At 32.0% G+C, this 18,057-nt stretch overlaps 3 protein-coding genes and 1 pseudogene across 3 annotated transcripts; 3 read left to right on the forward strand and 1 right to left on the reverse strand.

The window, feature by feature from the left end:
* Positions 1-224: 224 nt before the first annotated feature.
* Positions 225-2,154, forward strand: LOC112751979 (ran-binding protein 1 homolog b). Its single transcript, XM_025801330.3, has 4 exons — positions 225-560; positions 662-813; positions 917-1,042; positions 1,573-2,154. Exons 1-4 carry the CDS (start codon positions 412-414, stop codon positions 1,815-1,817), a joined length of 672 nt encoding a protein of 223 aa, XP_025657115.1. The 5' UTR covers positions 225-411; the 3' UTR covers positions 1,818-2,154.
* An 86-nt stretch (positions 2,155-2,240) lies between these two features.
* On the reverse strand, positions 2,241-5,879 carry LOC112751978 (protein PIGMENT DEFECTIVE 338, chloroplastic). Its single transcript, XM_025801329.3, has 8 exons — positions 4,886-5,879; positions 4,137-4,211; positions 3,985-4,056; positions 3,712-3,792; positions 3,507-3,604; positions 3,235-3,360; positions 2,845-2,893; positions 2,241-2,743 (listed from the first exon to the last, which is right to left on the reverse strand). Exons 1-8 carry the CDS (start codon positions 5,726-5,728, stop codon positions 2,582-2,584), a joined length of 1,506 nt encoding a protein of 501 aa, XP_025657114.1. The 5' UTR covers positions 5,729-5,879; the 3' UTR covers positions 2,241-2,581.
* Positions 5,880-7,189: 1,310 nt separating this feature from the next.
* Positions 7,190-10,365, forward strand: LOC112749455 (protein HEAT INTOLERANT 4-like; annotated as a pseudogene).
* Positions 10,366-14,788: 4,423 nt separating this feature from the next.
* LOC112751980 (putative F-box protein At5g60060) lies at positions 14,789-15,967 on the forward strand. The gene has a single exon (XM_072218364.1). It carries the CDS (start codon positions 14,789-14,791, stop codon positions 15,965-15,967), a length of 1,179 nt encoding a protein of 392 aa, XP_072074465.1.
* The last annotated feature ends 2,090 nt before the right edge of the window (positions 15,968-18,057 follow it).

Raw genomic sequence — 18,057 nt, forward strand, 5'->3', positions numbered from 1 at the left:
CTAAAATCCACTACGGAGTTGAGGACTAGAGAGAAGCTTTTGACAAAACTAGCAAGTGCAATATATTGTCACAACAATTACATTACTCGTCTTATCTTTTGGGCCCATGTATGAGATCAAATCTTAAAAGCTAAACCAGGCCTAGTTGTAAGGCTAACCCAGCCCAGAACATTAATTTATTTCGGAAATAGTACCAGAATTATTTTTTCTACGAAAAATAAAAAATAGATATAGAAGCAGATCGCAACCGTCAGTTAGGGAAATCAATATCGTGAAGTGTATAACGTGCCAATCATCCAACCGTCAACCCAAAAGTCTGCTTATAATTTAAGCAATTTTTCGCTGTACCCTGTTTACCTAAACCCTAGCGCGCTCTCTCTCTCTCTCTCTCTCTCTCTCTCAAATCTCAGCATGTCGAACACCGAAGCCGAGCACCGCGAAGAGGAGGAGGCTCCCGCCGGCGAGGACGAGGACACCGGAGCTCAGGTAGCTCCGATCGTCAGACTCGAAGAGGTCGCCGTCTCCACTGGCGAAGAAAACGAAGATGCTATTCTCGATCTGTAAGCATTTCAACAGTGTTTTTTTTTCCTCAATACCTTTTGAGCGTTTTATCGATTCATTAACTGAATTTTTGTTTTCTTAAATTAATTTTGTTTTGCAGTAAATCCAAGCTATATCGATTCGATAAGGACGGGAATCAATGGAAGGAGCGAGGTGCTGGAACAGTGAAGTTCCTGAAGCACAAGGAAACTGGAAAGGTTCGCCTCCTCATGAGGCAATCTAAGACGCTCAAGATCTGCGCCAATCATTTGAGTAAGTTGCTCCTTTTTCTCTTCGATCATCTTTTATTTATTTATTTGCTCTTCTTTCCCACCGTAATCTGAATTTCGACCGGTTTATTGTTGGAATTTTGTAGTTCTACCTTCGATGAGTGTGCAGGAGCACTCCGGGAACGAGAAATCATGTGTTTGGCATGCCAGAGACTTCGCCGATGGTGAATTGAAAGATGAGCTTTTCTGCATTCGGTTTCCATCGATCGAAAGTAAGTATGCCTTTTTTTTTTAGTTGTATTTTATGGACCTACTTTGTAGCTATAGGTTTTATTCAATAGTCAAAACTTTGATTCAGTGTTCAATTATAATATTTTGTTCAGAATTCTAATATTTTGTATTTAAAGAGGTTTGTAGTATGGAGGAAACTAAATATGTGAACTATTAGTTGTGTTTGTCAAACTTTAGTATGCATCTTTTGTAGTAACTCCTTGAAATACACTCACGTATATGTGAGCATCTTTTCTGAGATAGTGTTATGATAGGACAGCAAAATGCCTGCTATTCGCTGACTTATGAGTGTCAATTTCTTTTTGTTGATATTAAGGTAGATGGCCGTCCATTCCGTTTGAAATTGTTTGGGCAATATGCCTACTGTTTGTGACTAAGATGCCCCTTGTATGAGGGCACTTTGCATCAGACAACAAATAACATTGTTACTCTCTGCTTTACTTAGTTTACTATTTTGGACATGGTTTTATTGCATTGTTTAACTGTTTTTGTTTTTATGTCCTTCTGTTAGATTGCAAATCATTCATGGAAACATTCCAAGAAATTGCTGAGTCCCAAAGCAAAGCCGAAAATGCTGAAGCATCTGATACTGCCGGTCTCCTTCAGAAATTGAGTGTTGAAGGGAAAGAAGGTGAAGAAAAGAAACCTGAAAAGGAATCCGAAGAAAAAACTGCAGAACCCGAACCTGCATCAGCTGAGAAGAAAAACGATACAGAATCAGAGAAAAAGGACGAAGAGCCCAGTCCCTCTTCTTGAATCATATCATTGATTCACATTTCCTTGCTAGGCGACATGAAAAGTTAGGTTGTTGACCTTTTTCTGCCGCCGTTTTGGGATGTTCCCCTCATGCATCGTAGTCTTGAGGTCAGGTCAGGTCAGGTCAGGGTTGTGTCCGGGTGCTATTGAACAGGATGTGTCCATTGTTGAGTCTTTGTTGCTGGGGAAGTTTGGGTCAGATTTGGATTATTGAGGGTTGGTACTTTCGGGGTTTGGAAGTTTTCGAGTCTTATTTCCAATTCTATATATGTATTTGTCGGTGGCAAGGGTGCAGTCGAGAAAATAGTTAAAAATTATAAACAAAGGTTTTTGGATATACATTGTTTTGATTTCACGTCTTTTCCAACTCTAATTACTAATTAGTTGTTACTTATTACTAGTGGTATTTTAACCTGCTCAATATGATCAAAGAAGCATCAATGTTCAAATTTAATAAATGCAATCACGATCATTTCTGGTATACAAATGTAATTACACTCATCAAAATTTACATATGGTTTGAAAAAATAAATCATAAAATGATAAGCCGAAAAGCTAGGGCAAGAAATTCGGAGAAATTTAAGCGGTTCAAGGGCTGCGTCATAAGCCTCTTCAATTGGGGCCCATGATGCTTTCTTGTAAGGAAAAGTGTCTCTGTTACACTGCCATTGAAAATGGCGTGCTTGCTTAAGGTCCATCATTAATACGATTGAGCATGCCTATCAATAACTATGCTTTCTTTGAAGGTGAGCTTGTTTTCATTATTATTTCTCAAACCTGACCCACTTCCAGTTGGCATAAAGTGTTTCATTCTCAAAAGGTAAGACACTATTTGGGAGGGGCTCTGATTCTTGGATGATATGATGATTGTGATGTATGTTCTCTTTGTATTTCTTTGCCATCATATCAGCCTCCAAAAACACTGTCTGTGAAAGAAGAAAAAATCATATCTCAAGATCAATCTCTCTTGCACCATAAAAGAACTCAACCAATAATAAGGAAAAGAATACATAAACAAAATAAGTACCTGTTTATCTGAGAGAAATAGGCCAGGTTCACTTTCAAGATCTGCAATGCTGCATGATAGAAAGACAAATTGTCATCAGCAGCATTTTTATTTTTACCACTATGTTGTGGTCTATTGAGGTTCCTTCAACTCAACCTTTGTTGCAACCAATTGCACAAATCATATCTAAAGATAAAGATGAAAGAGCAAAGTGAGCTCGAAGACGCTAACCTTAACTTGCAAGAAACCTCGGTGAAAAACATGACTAAGAAGAAATACCAGGGAAAATATATGATATTTTTTACTTACCCTATTTTGTTTTCTCCCTCTTTCAAAAGCTTGTTTATGATGGATGCCTAATTGTGTAAGGAGTTTATGTTATATTGGGAGGAGAACTTCAATTTTAATTACCTCAAGGAGATTTTATCAGGAGCCGTTGACTTCACCACCAGAACTTTCAACTTCTCATCAACAGAAAGTATGTCACTAACAGAACTAATCTCGGCTCGAGTGATATTTGAAACATGCAGCAATCCACTGAAAGGAATCCAACAAAGAATTTAACATACACACAGTTTTGATAATCTCAACCTAACAATTTAAATTCATGAAGTACTAAAAGAATTAACATTTTCCCCAAATGACTAAAGAATAACAACTATGTTATCCAACCTATCACTCACCATCTATTTGTTTCTCCTATCCTTATTTGGGCTCCATAAGGAAGGATCTTGTTCACAGTCCCTTCTAGAAGTGTTCCTTCTTGAAGGTATAGCTTTTCCTGCAGCATCATTTTCATTGAACAGCATCGCAAAATAAAATAAATCCAACATTTAAATGTTAAAGCTAAGCAGAAAAAATGGTAACAAAAAGATTTTGAGTACTGACCCAAGCTTCCCTCTCACTAAGTACCAAATTGGTTGTGTCTTCATCTACTTGAGTAATTTGTACATATATACATCGTCCCACCTAGATCATTGTTATTAACATTATTTAACAGATGTAAGAACGACGAAGACTCGAAGGCAAGCTAAAAGAGGAGAGCTGTGTTAGATACTTGTGTCAATATTCGACATGGAACAAAGATGGTTTAGATAAGTAGTTGATGCAAAACAAGAATTTTTTTCCTGTTTTGGAGAGAAGTTCAGGGCTGCAACTTACATTTTCTTTTAATTCGCTAACATTATTTACTCTTTTCATAAGCTCAGCTTTAGGTAGGAAAGCCCGCAAGCCCTGCATATCGAAATTCAAGAGGATATAAACATTTACTCGAGTGTTACATAAACATGAAGATTAAGTTTGATAGCACAGACCTCAATCCTTGTTAGCAGTCCCCTGGTATTCCACTCTGTGATTCTAACCTCTATAGGTTCGCCATACTGTTTTATCTGCCCAAAAGATTAAAATTGGAAAATGTGATTCTCAAATGAAAGAAAGGATTATATTTGCCATTATTTGTAGTTCCTTACTGACTATAACTAAAGCATACATGCAAAATTTTTTTCTAACTCTCAGCATGAAATAATACCCCGTTAGGAAAATTTATTTCTTTGTCTATTTTGTAGGCTATATACTTGTATATAAATAAGTATAATCATATTAGCTATTTTATATTCTAACATATATATCGGTTTGGGCCTTTTGGATCAATAACCAAAAGATCAGTCAAATTCAGGTAAACTTCTGCTCTCGGATATCTTTCTTGACATTTTAACATGGATGATACTAGGGAAAGAATTCCAACATTATCAGCCTAGGAAGCATAAAATTAAAAAATGGTTTGCTGTATTGGTGACAGATACTCCTAGCCCTTCTACTTTAATTTTTTCAAAAAAAATTTTGTATCAATATGGCTGTTTCCATAGATATATTTATAAGTTGTATTCTAAATTCAGGTCATGATCTTCAGAATTTGCCATTTTCATCTGTTAGTGTCATGTCCATGCTACCTAGTTTCCAATTAACTAGCCAAAAGAATGATCACATCCAACTTACAAATTCTATAAATTTCCAATGAACTATATATTAAGCATTTTATGGGGCATGTCGGAAAGAGAAAAACCTGCCTCAGTCGATGCCAGGCGATGCGGCGGAAGAGCCTTCTGCTAGAAAGCAAAGCCCTATCAGTAAGTGTTCTACCAAGAACCTCAGCAAACACAACAGTTCCAACCTGTGCAACCGGAATCCCATTGATTGCATCTTCATTCTTCAGAATTCCCATCCTACCCTGAACATTAAAATTCTGTTCATCCTTTTCCAAATCAAATAGCAAGTGTTCCATTTCTCTACTATTCAAGGGAAGCACCTCCTTTGTCAACATTGTACCTAGTAATTCTGCACCCACATTGACATTGAGCTTGCTTTCAGTACCCGAAACAACAACTCCTATCACAAAATCCCCAGGTTTTGGTTCATAATACTCAGCATTATCCTTCTTAGCTTCTTCACTCTCATCAACCATATCATCTCTTTCCTTGGAAACTTCTAACAGCCCACCATTTTCTTTTCTCTCCTCCACAGAACCATTCTCTTTGAAAAACTTCAAAAATGGCGACAAAGCTTCATCTTCTGTAGAACCTCTCTCTGATTCCCTAACAACCTCATTTTTTGCAGTAGTTGGTGAAGGCTTGTTGCGCAACTCAAGCTTAGCATGCTCTTGGTCTTGGGTCCCTTCACCATCAAGAGCTTCTTGAGATGACTGATTACTAGAAAAGCCATCAAATTTCTCACTGATTGAGGAAAATTCAACATGGGCAGCTCTCAAAATTGAAAATTTATCGCGTTCTGTATATGGGAGTTTCATGGGGTTTCTATGGAAATTGTTGCGAAAAGCAGTGTCATGGCTAAGAGGTAAAGTCCAATTGGGAAAGCAGAGAGACTTACATGGACAAAGAATCAATGGCATCTTCGTATTGTTGACACAATTTAAGAGCTACGAGGTTCGCTTCAGTTCTGAGTTTCTGAGTTGCATGTGAACTAGTTCTATGTTCTACTCTATCCTCTTTAGCTTTCTTCTCCCACTTCAGTCAAAAATTTTGTGAAATTTATTGTGATTTACTGATTTTGTTTAAAATTTATATTTTACCTTTTCTTGTTTGTTTGAAAAATATTATTATCTTTAAGATAGATAATAGGTGATTAATTTGTCATTAATTTGTTATTGTTCAAATTTTTATGATCAATAAAAGTAAATGGTAAAAATGTAAATTAACCATTACAAAATATTTGAGTCATTCTTTTCTTCTCTCTCAATTATCTTTACTTTCACTAATAATTCTCTTAATATTTCATGCAAATCCCTAATTTCAGTAATTCTATTTCAGTACCATGTCACCATCAAAGCACCATGGCCGCTACATTGTATTTAAAGTAAGATTATCAACTCTAAATCTAGATTCATTCACTTTTTTTTCTTGTTTCATTGTCTATGAGACTTATTGCTTGTGATTAATTTGGCATGTTATCTTCTTAGCTTTTGCCATGTGTTTAATGGTTTGATGATATGATAATTAGTATTTAGAGTTAGAATTTTACTTCCTCTTTATAATTGTTTGCATTTGGCAGCATCATATGAATCTTCTGTCATTTGTGCTATGATATTTTCAATTCTTGTTCTCATTGTTAGGTAACAACTCTCTAAAAAATGTGTTATTTAATTTTATTTTCTTTTAAATAAACTAATTGATTAGTTATATTTTTAAAATAAGAGTTCAACACCATAACATGAAATTTGTTATAAGAAACAAAAACAATATAAATGCTAGCACACACACAATGTACTTGTACTTTATAAATACTATATTTTATTTTTACTCCTTTTGTCAGTTTTCTTTGCTCAGAAAAAATCTATGAATAATCTTGTTTACACTTATTCTTATATGTCAAAAAACCTTCTCGCTTAATCAGACATTCCACATTATAACATAACTAGTTGATTGAGAATAATAGATGCTTCTTTTTTCTTGATACTTGATAGTAATTTCAAATTTGTATTCTACATTTTTACTTCTGATTTTCTTTTCAGTTTTTGATAGTTAACTAAATACTTGTCGTCTTCATTTTTATGTTTGATCTCCATGATGATTTTCAACAAGGTTGATGTTTTTTTTTTTTAAGATATAGTTCACTAAACAAAACTATAATGATTTCTCTAAGCACTTTCATTTCTGTTTCTTCTTAGCATTTTCTTTTGATTTATTGTTAACTTGTTATGCTTTTAGTTCCAACAACACATTATAAGAGTGTTCATAGCTTGGTTCAGCTTAGATTTGGTTAACTTGGACTAAATTTGGTCCAATTTCATTTAGATTTAACAAAACTTAAAATTAAATAAATTTATTCGATTAAATTACACAATCAAGTTATGATGAAGGTTTGAAAGCTTTTTTATTTGAATATATAAGCTACATATATATTTATACACAAATATATAGTGATCAATTTATCCATTAATATATGTATATACATGTATGCATTTACTGATAAATAAACATTTGTTGATGTGTATTCTCTAGCAAGATTTGTGGAGAGAAGTATTCCTTTTGAAACAGAGGTTTGTTTATCGGATTGTTCTTTTTTTTTTTAGTATTTTTTTCTTTTTCTTTTTTTTTTTTTTTTTGCTTACCTCATCGATCACATTATAATGCCAGTGGGATCAATTGGATTCTGTATATCAGTACAAGTGGAATTTCTCTAATCTTGAAGTGAGTATGGCTACCAAATACAAAGTCCCCTTTGATCTTGTAGTTCTGTATTTGGTCTTTAGAATTTAACTTATTAAATTGCTTTTTCAGAATGCATTTGAAGAGGGTGGTGTTTTGCATGGGAAAAAGGTTTACCTCTTTGGTTGTACTGAGCGTAAGTATTTGTTTGTTCAAAAACGTCGTACACTAAAATTAGCCACTAAAATCAGTCACCAATGTATTTGTGTATAAATACATGTGTGGTTTAAATTTGTATTCCAATATGTATTTTATACTGGTGATTGATTTGGTGACTAATTTTAGTGTACACGTAGCATAGTCGTTGTTTGTTTCGTCGCTTTGTGTCCCTATTGAAGATATTTATGTAGGTTAACACTTAGCAATGTCACTATTTTTGTGCATGTTTTGCAGCTCAACAAGTCTGCTTTAAAGATGTAGAAAAAGTTATCTTGGTACCTATTATTGTTGCTGTAAGTTTTAAATTCAAGCCGCGCTTTCTCTACATTAAAATCTTCTAGCTAAGTTGATCATTGCTTCAAGGTATCAATAGTTACATGATTTCACCAATTAGGTGACGTATCGCGTACCAATTTACAATTTATCTATGAACTGAAACGCTATAAGTATACTCTCCACATAAAATATTTTTCATGTGGTGTACCACATACCTATTTTCATACCAGAATATATTGCGTTCCATGTAACTATATAATCAATATCAATTTGTGTATATAGTTTGATTAGTGACTTGTGAGTCTATCCTTTGGGATATGGTTTTTGACTTCTATTCACCTATTGTTGGTCATAAGAAACTTGAATTTGTAAGTTGTAACTATATTGATTTTGATAATAGAAAACTTGAAGTTTTCACTATATTATTAAAAATGCTACAATTTTCTTATGAAAAAACATGTATTGTCACCTTTTCCTCCATCTGATAAAATTGGGATTACCTCTGTTCAGAGAGAGACTGAAGAGATTATTCCCATGAAACAAATGAAAATGGATTGGATTCCATACATCTCCTCAGAGGATCGGTACACATTTTAATTCGTCTACCCTCGGAATTGTTTTATTCGATTTTGTTGTGAAATTTTTGGTTATTCCTGAATTTGTCTTCTTCAACATTGACAGATTGAAGTATCAAATATTTATCTTGAGTTGCACCCAAAGGAGGTATGCCACCATCTTTGATTCAAATACCTTAGTATAGTATCAGTAGCTTGTTTCAGAATTCAGGTTGCAAAATGATAATATTTTATTGATTAGAGAAGTTTTGATTTTATGTGTGATATACTCAATGTGATGCAGGGCTGCTTTGAAACATTTAAAGTTGGATCAAGTATGAGTATTGCTTGCCATGTGAGTAGTAATTAGTTTGAGGCTTAACTTCTTAATTATTGATCACACTATGTTGGATATTTCCTATCAGATAGAACAAAGAATATTTGATTAATTTGTTTCCTTTTAACTGTCATTCTTTTTGAAGATTTCTACCATCCATTAAAGGAAGATGAACTTGAACAAAGTACTGAGGTTCAAATACTATTTCCAACAGAGCCAAAGCCGGTAATTATTATTAGGTTTAATTATTCTGCTGGTCCCTATAGTTTCATTAAATTTTCAATTATGTTCCTATATTTTTTTTATTTGGGCCCTTAGACCATATCAGATTTAATTACAAAATCTGATATGATATGGGGACTCAATTGAAAAGAAAAAAAAGTATAGAGACTTAATTGAAAATTCAGTAAAACTATAAGGACTAACAGAGTAATTAAATCTTGTTATTATAGAAATTGTTAGTTTAAACTTTTAACAGTGTTTGTGTGTTGCTTGAGATCCCCATTTTTGCATGACATGTTTAGATACATTTGTTTATTTTGCAGGTCTTTTGTTCATTTGATTGGAAGTTCAATGATCTTGAGGTAAAGGCGGATTAACTTTCTAATGTTTATGATTTTGTCCGGTTAAACTTTCTAAGTAGAAGATAAATTTCTAAGTAGAAACTAGAAAAGCATTGACATTTCTTGCTTTATAATAATATTCCACACAGGAGTTCAGTGATGAGCTCATAAAAGATGAGGAATTATCAGCAGATCGAAAACATGAGTTCAAGGTAGGAATACATGCATGCAAGTTTTTCAACTAACTTTTTCAACTTGATTTCAATGGCTGATTCTCTTTCTTTTTCGTCGTAGGATTTTGTGAAGGAAAAAGTACGCGAAGAAAAGAAAGCTAATAAAGAGGTATAATGAATTTTCTTTGGTTCTGAATATACATACACATCTGTTTTTCTTTTTCTTTTTGTTTCTTGATTTTTGTCACTGATTTTAAGGCAAGGGAAGCTAGAAGAAAAGTCATTGAAGAAATGAGTGAAGAAACTAAAGTTGCATTTAAAAATATGAGAGTTTACAAATTCTATCCTGTTCAAAGTCCTGATTCTCCTCCTGTATCAAAGAAGGTTAGTTTTAGATATTAATGATAACAGCTTAATTTATGTATCAAAATGATAAGTTCTAATTAATTCTTTGTATTGTGGCAGTGTCATGTGATTAACAGGTATTATGGAAAGGCTCATGAGTATCTATGATGAAGCCAAGGCTTAAATTTTTTCTTAATATAAAGTTGTGACTTAGAAATTGCAGAAAAACTAAACTAGATGCTTTGATATTAAGAACAATTTATTTAGTCCATTTTTTAATTTGGTTATATTTAGAGAGTAAATTGTATTTATTTAGCTACTTTTGAAGATGTGGATGTGATTCAACCATTTGGCTCTAAGGGTCATTATCAATTATCAATGTCATTCACCAGATGCTATATTATTCATGCATAATAAAAATGTGGAATCTCTCTAAGTTCTAGTCTTAATACATATTCGCATGAAAAATTTTAGCACATCTTATTTTTATTAATTAACAATGTCCATTAGAAGCACATATATACACCTCAGTCTGAGTGAACACCATCATATCCATAACAACTCCAAATACATCTTTATTTAAAAAAAAAAAAAAACTATTTTCACTCGCCATTATAATAATTTCTACTCCATTAAGACCCAGTTTGGGTAACTAACTTAATTAAGTTTTTTTTTATAAAATAACTTAAACAATAAATGACTCTGTTAAAAGTAACTTATAAATAAGTTATTTTGTGTTTGGATTTTTAACTCTAAAAGTGCTTCTTTTAAAGAAATGTAATGAAAAGTAGAAGTATTATGAGAGAAGTCATTTTCTTTAACTTCTCTATAAGCACCAAAATAGCTTCTTAGAAAGTTACAATTTGGTTTTGAAAATTGCACCTGACATTAATACTACTACTTTTTATAAGTCAAAAGTTAAAAAAAACTACTTCTAGAGTTTCCCAAACGGACCCTTAAACACTTTACGTTTTGATTCTATTTATATAGCACATACTTCTTAATAAATTAAATTAAATAAATTCGATTTAATCAAACTATATGCCTATACAAGTAAATCGAATTGATTAGATTCAATTTACAATAGTTTATCAACTGCTGAATTTGATTTACATTTATTTGTTGTTACACTAATTAATTCAAATCATATGAATTCGATTTATATGATATTAGTATAAATTGAATTATATTGCTTCAATTTATATAGTTTTAGGACATTCGTGTTAACTCTTTATATTTAGGACATTTATGTAAAGTTAAAACCCATTTAATTTGTTTATGTGATTTGTCCTATTTTTTATTAACAATAGAGTAAATATAAAAACTATAAAGTAATTATTTTAGAGTAAAAACGCCAATTATTATATCAGTATTTAATAATTATGTAAAATCCCTACAATACCCCTTGTTCCTCTTTTTTTTCAAACCAAACCCTAACCCTCTTTTAACACACTCACCTCTCACTACCGCACACACACTCACTCCCCTCACACCCTCTTCCTCACAGCACACACACAGACTTGAAGGAAAAAGAAAGAAAGAAAGAAAAGGGAAAGAGAGAAGAAGGGAGACCGTGAGAAGAGAAGGGAGGAGGAAGGAGAGAGCTGTCCACGCCGAGCCACCATGCGAGGAGAGAGAGAGCCGTGCCTCGTCATCGCTGGCCTGGAGCTCGCCCTTCGTGTCCCGTCGCGTCGCCGCCAGCCACGTCCAGCTCGCCGCTGTCGCATCGCCATCAGAGGCCAGAACTGAGTGAGATGCCTCTGAGAGAGGGGACGAGCGCGAGAGAAGAGACGAGGAAGAAGGACTGCCGCCGTTCTGCTTCGCTACCGTCAAACTGCTACAGCTGCCGCGCCTTGTCTCCATCGCCGCTGAGCCTCAACAGCCGCCATGCCAAGTCGCCGTCACTGAGGAAAGCACGAGGAGAGAGAAGGGAGAGACTTCGCGAAAGGGGAAGGAGAATATAACAGAACTCGTCGCCGGGAAGAGGGGTAACGGTGGTGTGTTGCCGCTGCTGCTGCCGTTGCTGGGGAAGGAGGTCACATTCGAGCTGCGGCCGCCGTCAGAGCCATTCCTTGCTGGCGCCGTTGCTGGTCCTATGCTTCCGGTTTAAGCATCTTATCGGAGCTAAGGTTGCCATCACCGTTGTGGTTTCTGGAAAAACGCCGCCGAATAGTGCCTTTGTTTTGGTTTAGGTCTTTTCCTTAAACTTGCATCGTTTCCACTTTTGCTCTGCTACTATTCCATTTATGCTACCTTGTTTCCATTCTATTTTAGCCGCTATAGCTGTGACTATTACAAAGTTGTTGCTGCGGGATTAGTTGGAGTTGTTGCTACTGCCTCGGTCTAGATTCTACGTCCTTTCGATCCATTCTATTCCAACCATCTTCACCCTTTTAATTTGCCACTCCGGTTTCAGTTTTTTCGGCCCCCTGGGACCAAGTTGTGAGTAGACTTTACATTTATAATTATTTGGCTTTACATCTATAATTATTTTGATATATACTGCTTGAATTTATGACTATACTTACAAGTTATTAACAAAGGATTTGAATTGATTTTAATAATTGATTTATTAGAACTAAATATTATTTTTGTGAAATTCGAATTTTTAATCTGCACATGAGACTATATACATATTTGATGAAGTTTTGTAGTATTTTAGAATATTCGATTTTATTGAATATGTGTTTTTGAAACATTAAAGTATTGTGAATACTCACTCATATACTATGAATGTGTAAAGTATATTTGACATTTCATATGATTGAAAAGGACTTTTGATAAGAGAGTATTATTTGGTTTGATTTGATACTGTATATATTTGAAAGATCGAAAATTGGTTGTATTTGAAATTATATGTTTTGAATTGGTTTGGGAGGCTCGTATTAGAAAATCGTAGTTAACGGCGGTTATGACGTTAACCTAGATGCATCTGGCTCAGACCTCAGCTAGCAGGGGCGTTGCTAGCCTAACGTGTAGGCCACACGTTAGATCTGTTATTCCGTACGGACACACTAGAGGAAAGGGCTACCCATAGAGGTGGAGCTGCCTAAGTGTGGACTTTTGATTTGATTTCTGTATGAGAAACTCCCTTATTGATTCACTTATTATTATGAATTATTATTTTCTAATTAAAATTATTTTTTTATATAATGTTTATATATGGTCTCATGTCGATTATAGATGTATTGTCTGGTCACTGGGTTGCAAAACTCATTCCGTTTTTCTAAAAATAATTTTCAGGAACAAATACTTGAATGTGTGAGCCTTCTATTCAAGAGTAATGATCTGCAATTGGTACTTCATTTTTGTTGAATTCTTAGACGTCATATGCTCCATATATCACAGACAGGATCCATCCATATCTAATTGTTTTACCTTTTATTAAAAATATGAAATTATTCGTTTTAGAAACTGTAAATTTCTTTAAAATATTTGTAGCTTTCTTATTTGATTTATATTTGAGTTTGATAGGCTTGCTAGGAAACTGTTTCCCTGAGCGCCGGTCATGGTTCATTTTGGGTCGTGACAAATTAATTATTTACTAAAATATATCAAGTAATTATGTAAAAGGTAAAATATAAAAATATTTAAGAGAGCGCGCTCGCATGCACCAATTAGAAAAAAAAATCAATTCAAGAAATGGCGTTTGATTGCATTAATGAAAATATATTTCTCATTAATGAGTTAAAAAAAGATAAGGAAAAGACACATTGTGCAACAACAATAATAATAAAACATGTATTTTATATAATGTGCACGTTTAAATGTTATTAAATCGATAACAAAAGATTTTTTTTAATAATTTTTTTATATTTTTTAATGTATTTAACAAATTTTTAATAATAAAAGTAAAAATATTAAAAAATTTAAAAAATCTTTTTTAAAAAGCTACCGTTTATATCTTTTTTTCTTAAAAAAATATTTTTTATATAATAAATGAATAAAAAATATTTTTATCCTATTTTAGCCAAACATATTAAATAGATAGATAAAAAGATTTTTTTAAATGATATATCTAAACATAAAATTACTTTTATTTTTATAAAATATTTTTTTTAAAACATTATTTATTTATTTTTTTCGAAAACAGCGTCCAAACAAATTCAATATCTCAAATTTAGATGTCCTTGGTATATATACAGAGACATCAAAGTAAAAAAAAAATTACAAATACATAATATTATTATTATTATTATTATTATTATTATTATTATTATTATTAAATTATGAAAGCTTAACAATGATAGAATATTAAAAAATGTAACCAAATCTCATTTAATTTAGGAAAATTGCGTAATATTAGACTTAGTTTGTTTTATTTATATCATTTGTACTTGTAAATTTGAATTTAAAATTCAAAACATTAATATATTTTTATAATATTGAACTTAGAAATTTGAATTTATTTTAAAAACAAAAAGCGATTGTAACGACATCTCAAATCCAAATTTCTGTGGGATTCTAGAACGATATAATGCTTGTTTTGGTGCTATTATTTTATTTTGATAAATTTTTTTTAAAAAAATTAGTGTATTTAATAAATTTTTAATAATAAAAATAAAAATAATAAAAAATAAAAAAAGTCTTTTTTAAAAAATTATAATTTATATTTTTTATATAATAAATAAATAAAAAGATAATTAATAAATAAAAAAAAAATTTGCATGAAATATTTAAACCTAAAATTACTTTTATTTTTTAGAAAAAAGATATAGATCTTTTTTTAACAGTTTACCTAAACAAGCCTATATAAGGAGGATAACACACTAAATTACCTACTAAAAAAATAGCCCCCTCTTTACTAGTCTCTGATTTGGAGGCTAGCGATTCAGATATGGGCGGAGTTGATCAGTGGGCAAACCTACATGAAGATATGTTGAAGGAAATTATAAAGCGGTTCTATTCATACGATGAATACCCTCGATTTGGATTGGTTTGCAAGCAATGGAACTTCAATCTTCCACAGATCCCCAGAGGCAACAAAGTTCCATGTCTGCTATTACCTAAAGCTAAAAAATCTTCCCAAAATCCTACGATATTTGAAGGCACCCTCTCAAAATTAAGTCAGAAACAAACTCGTATTCTTGAAGAGAAGGAGATTTACCATCTTACAATGCCAGAGCTGCAAAACAACATCATTCGTGGATCTTGTCATGGATGGATAATAACCGTATCAATAGATGAAGGCACCATCCGAATGATAAATCCATTTACAAAGGTTTGCTTCGATCTTCCTCCGATTTCAACTTTTCCCAATGTAATTGATATTCATGGCGACAAATGCACTTATGATTTTGAGGAGTATGTTGGCACTCTAGATACGGTTTACATGCGTACGGTCAATGTTTCGAAGGTTATTACGAATTCAGCACCTAACAATGATGATTTTAAGGCCATGGCCATATATGGAAATAGTAAAAAATTGGCCTTTTATTTTAAGCCCAATAGTCCGAGATGGATCGAGTTTCCAACAGATCATGAGGAAATTATGGATGTCATATTTTTCCAAGAGAAGATATATGCAAAGGGCTTTGACTTCGTACTATATGAATTTGATATAAAGAAAAATTTTGCAGTGGTCGGAGTTTATGAAGGGACACCTCCTGAAGAACTTGACTGCTCTATTTCCCAATATAGCTATTTGGTTGGTTGTGATGATGATGGAAGTTTATTGATGCTCGTAAGATATGTTCTTTCTCTGATGCCAACAGACTCTCGGCCCAATTTAGAGACTATCAAATTCGAGGTTTATAAATTGAATGAAAAAGTATGGTCAAGAATATATAATTTAGGGAATTACGCATTACTTGTTGGACTCAATTCTTCAGTTCAGATATTGGCAAGCAATTGCAAAGGAAATACCATCTATTTTACTGATAATATGGATGGAATAGGCCCAACAGATTATGTTCGGGGTCATGACATTGGCATTTTTAATTTAGAAGATGGTAGTTGTGAAAGAGTATTATCAGATGTTAGTCTTTTTTGTCCACCTATTTGGATATTACCCTAGTTTAATCATTTTCTTTTCTTTTTTTTTTTTCTGAACTTTTTATTTAGAGTGAATACCTCGTTCGACCCTGATTTTTTTTGGAACAGATTAGTTTCTATACAAAAAAAAAATAACATTGACTTTTTTTTGGCACAAGGACCTCATTGTCCTTTTGAAATAATTGTCAGGGACTGGATTGAGTTTTTTTTTTGTCAAGAACCTTGTTGTCTTTTAAAATAATTATAAGGAGCTGTTTTGGAATTTTCTCTTTTATTTATGCTTTTGGATCAAGGCATGTTTGCCTCCTTTTTATATTAGCATACAAGTTTGATATATAATGGTGAGATATATTTAATTATTTTAGTTAAATATTATTTATTTGTCTGCGTATTTATTTATATTCTTCACTTGCGTTTATGGAGAATTCTCTAATAAATAATATATTATTTAAAGATTAATTAAAATATATGTAAACTAATACTAAATTTAATGTTTTTTTAGAGTAAATAGTTATTTATAAAAAACTTGACTATTGACAAAATTAACTAAAAAAAATTAAATTAACGTTGTTTTTATGAAATTGTTTAATTTAAAATTGACTCTGTTAAAAATTTTATAGAATACCATTTTTATCATTTTTTTCTATCTCAATCCTTTAACCAACTATACAATCAAAATCCTAATAAAAACTATTAACTCGGTACTTCACCTCTCTCATTCTTTCCCATTTACCACTCTCAGACGATGATAATTATAAGAAAAATAACTGTTGAATTTATAAGCAGCTAAATAATATACTATCATACAGTTTTATATATTCATAAAAGAAATTAAAAAAAAGTGAGAAAGACCCAAAAAAAAAAAAGTAAAATTAGGAGGAAAAAAAAGATGGCATGGCATGGAATGGAAGCAGAAGTAACTCTCGAAATTAATCGACTCTTCTTGTCTTTAAACATCTACCATTCGAATTTATTCATTCATTCATGCATATAATGTATTAGAAAGGTAAGAGATAAAAATATAGAAAGAATTTGAATGTATTAAAATTGTATACGATATATAAGAATATTTATAATTACTAAAAATCGAGATAATAAAAATAGGCTAATTTTTTTTAATATGAGGTTAACATGTGAGTTATGGTGAGTTATGGAGTATTGGGGAGGTATACACGGTTGTGACCGCGTTCAATTTTTTGTTTTAGTGAGAAGAAATTGGACCGTCCAATTTCATTGGAGAGAGAGGGACACAAATCGGACCCACAATTTTCTGAAATCGGACCCAGGATTTTCATTGTAGAATTTCATGGATACTGAAATCGAACTCAGGATTTTCTGCCAGTACACAAATCGGATCCAGGATTTTTAGTACCTCCAATCGGACGGTCCGAATTGTCTTGCGCAGTCCTCATACCCTGATGAAACACCATATACCTTCATAACTCTGCTATACACCAACCTTCTCTCCATATTAAAATTAAAAAAGTTCAATAAAAATATAATATTCTATAATAAATATTTAAATATGTTATAAAATGCAGACATGTGAATATAAATGTATGAAACATACAAACTAAATTTACATATTATGTTAGTTTTTTTTTATGACTGAAAAAAAAATCAAACAAAATAGGTCACAAAACAAGTCTAAAACTAAATAGGCAAGTCATTATATATATACTATGTTAGTTTGTTTTATGGTGTAACTAAGTAAGTAATTTTATACATTATTAATGCTTGTTGCCAATGAATTAAGCTAGGGGTGTGGCCGGGTTGAACTGAATTTTGCTAGATATGTTTTCGATTTTAAAATTATATCATATTTATTATAAAAATCCGAATTCAATACTAAATTAATTCGAAATAGATCGAGTTAATTAAACTAGATCGTCTTAATATATAATTAATATATAGAATTTTATAAATAAATTAATAAAATATGATTTTTACAAGTTAAATTTAAGAAATATAATATACATTATTTACATAAAAAATAAATTATTTTAAAAATAAAATAACATTATATAATATAAAAAATATAAGATTTATTATTAATTTTATTATAATATATATTTTAATTATATAATATGATTTTAGATTGGGTTGAGTCGT

The sequence above is a fragment of the Arachis hypogaea genome, chromosome 15 (assembly GCF_003086295.3).
Source record: "Arachis hypogaea cultivar Tifrunner chromosome 15, arahy.Tifrunner.gnm2.J5K5, whole genome shotgun sequence".
NCBI lineage: Eukaryota > Viridiplantae > Streptophyta > Magnoliopsida > Fabales > Fabaceae > Arachis > Arachis hypogaea.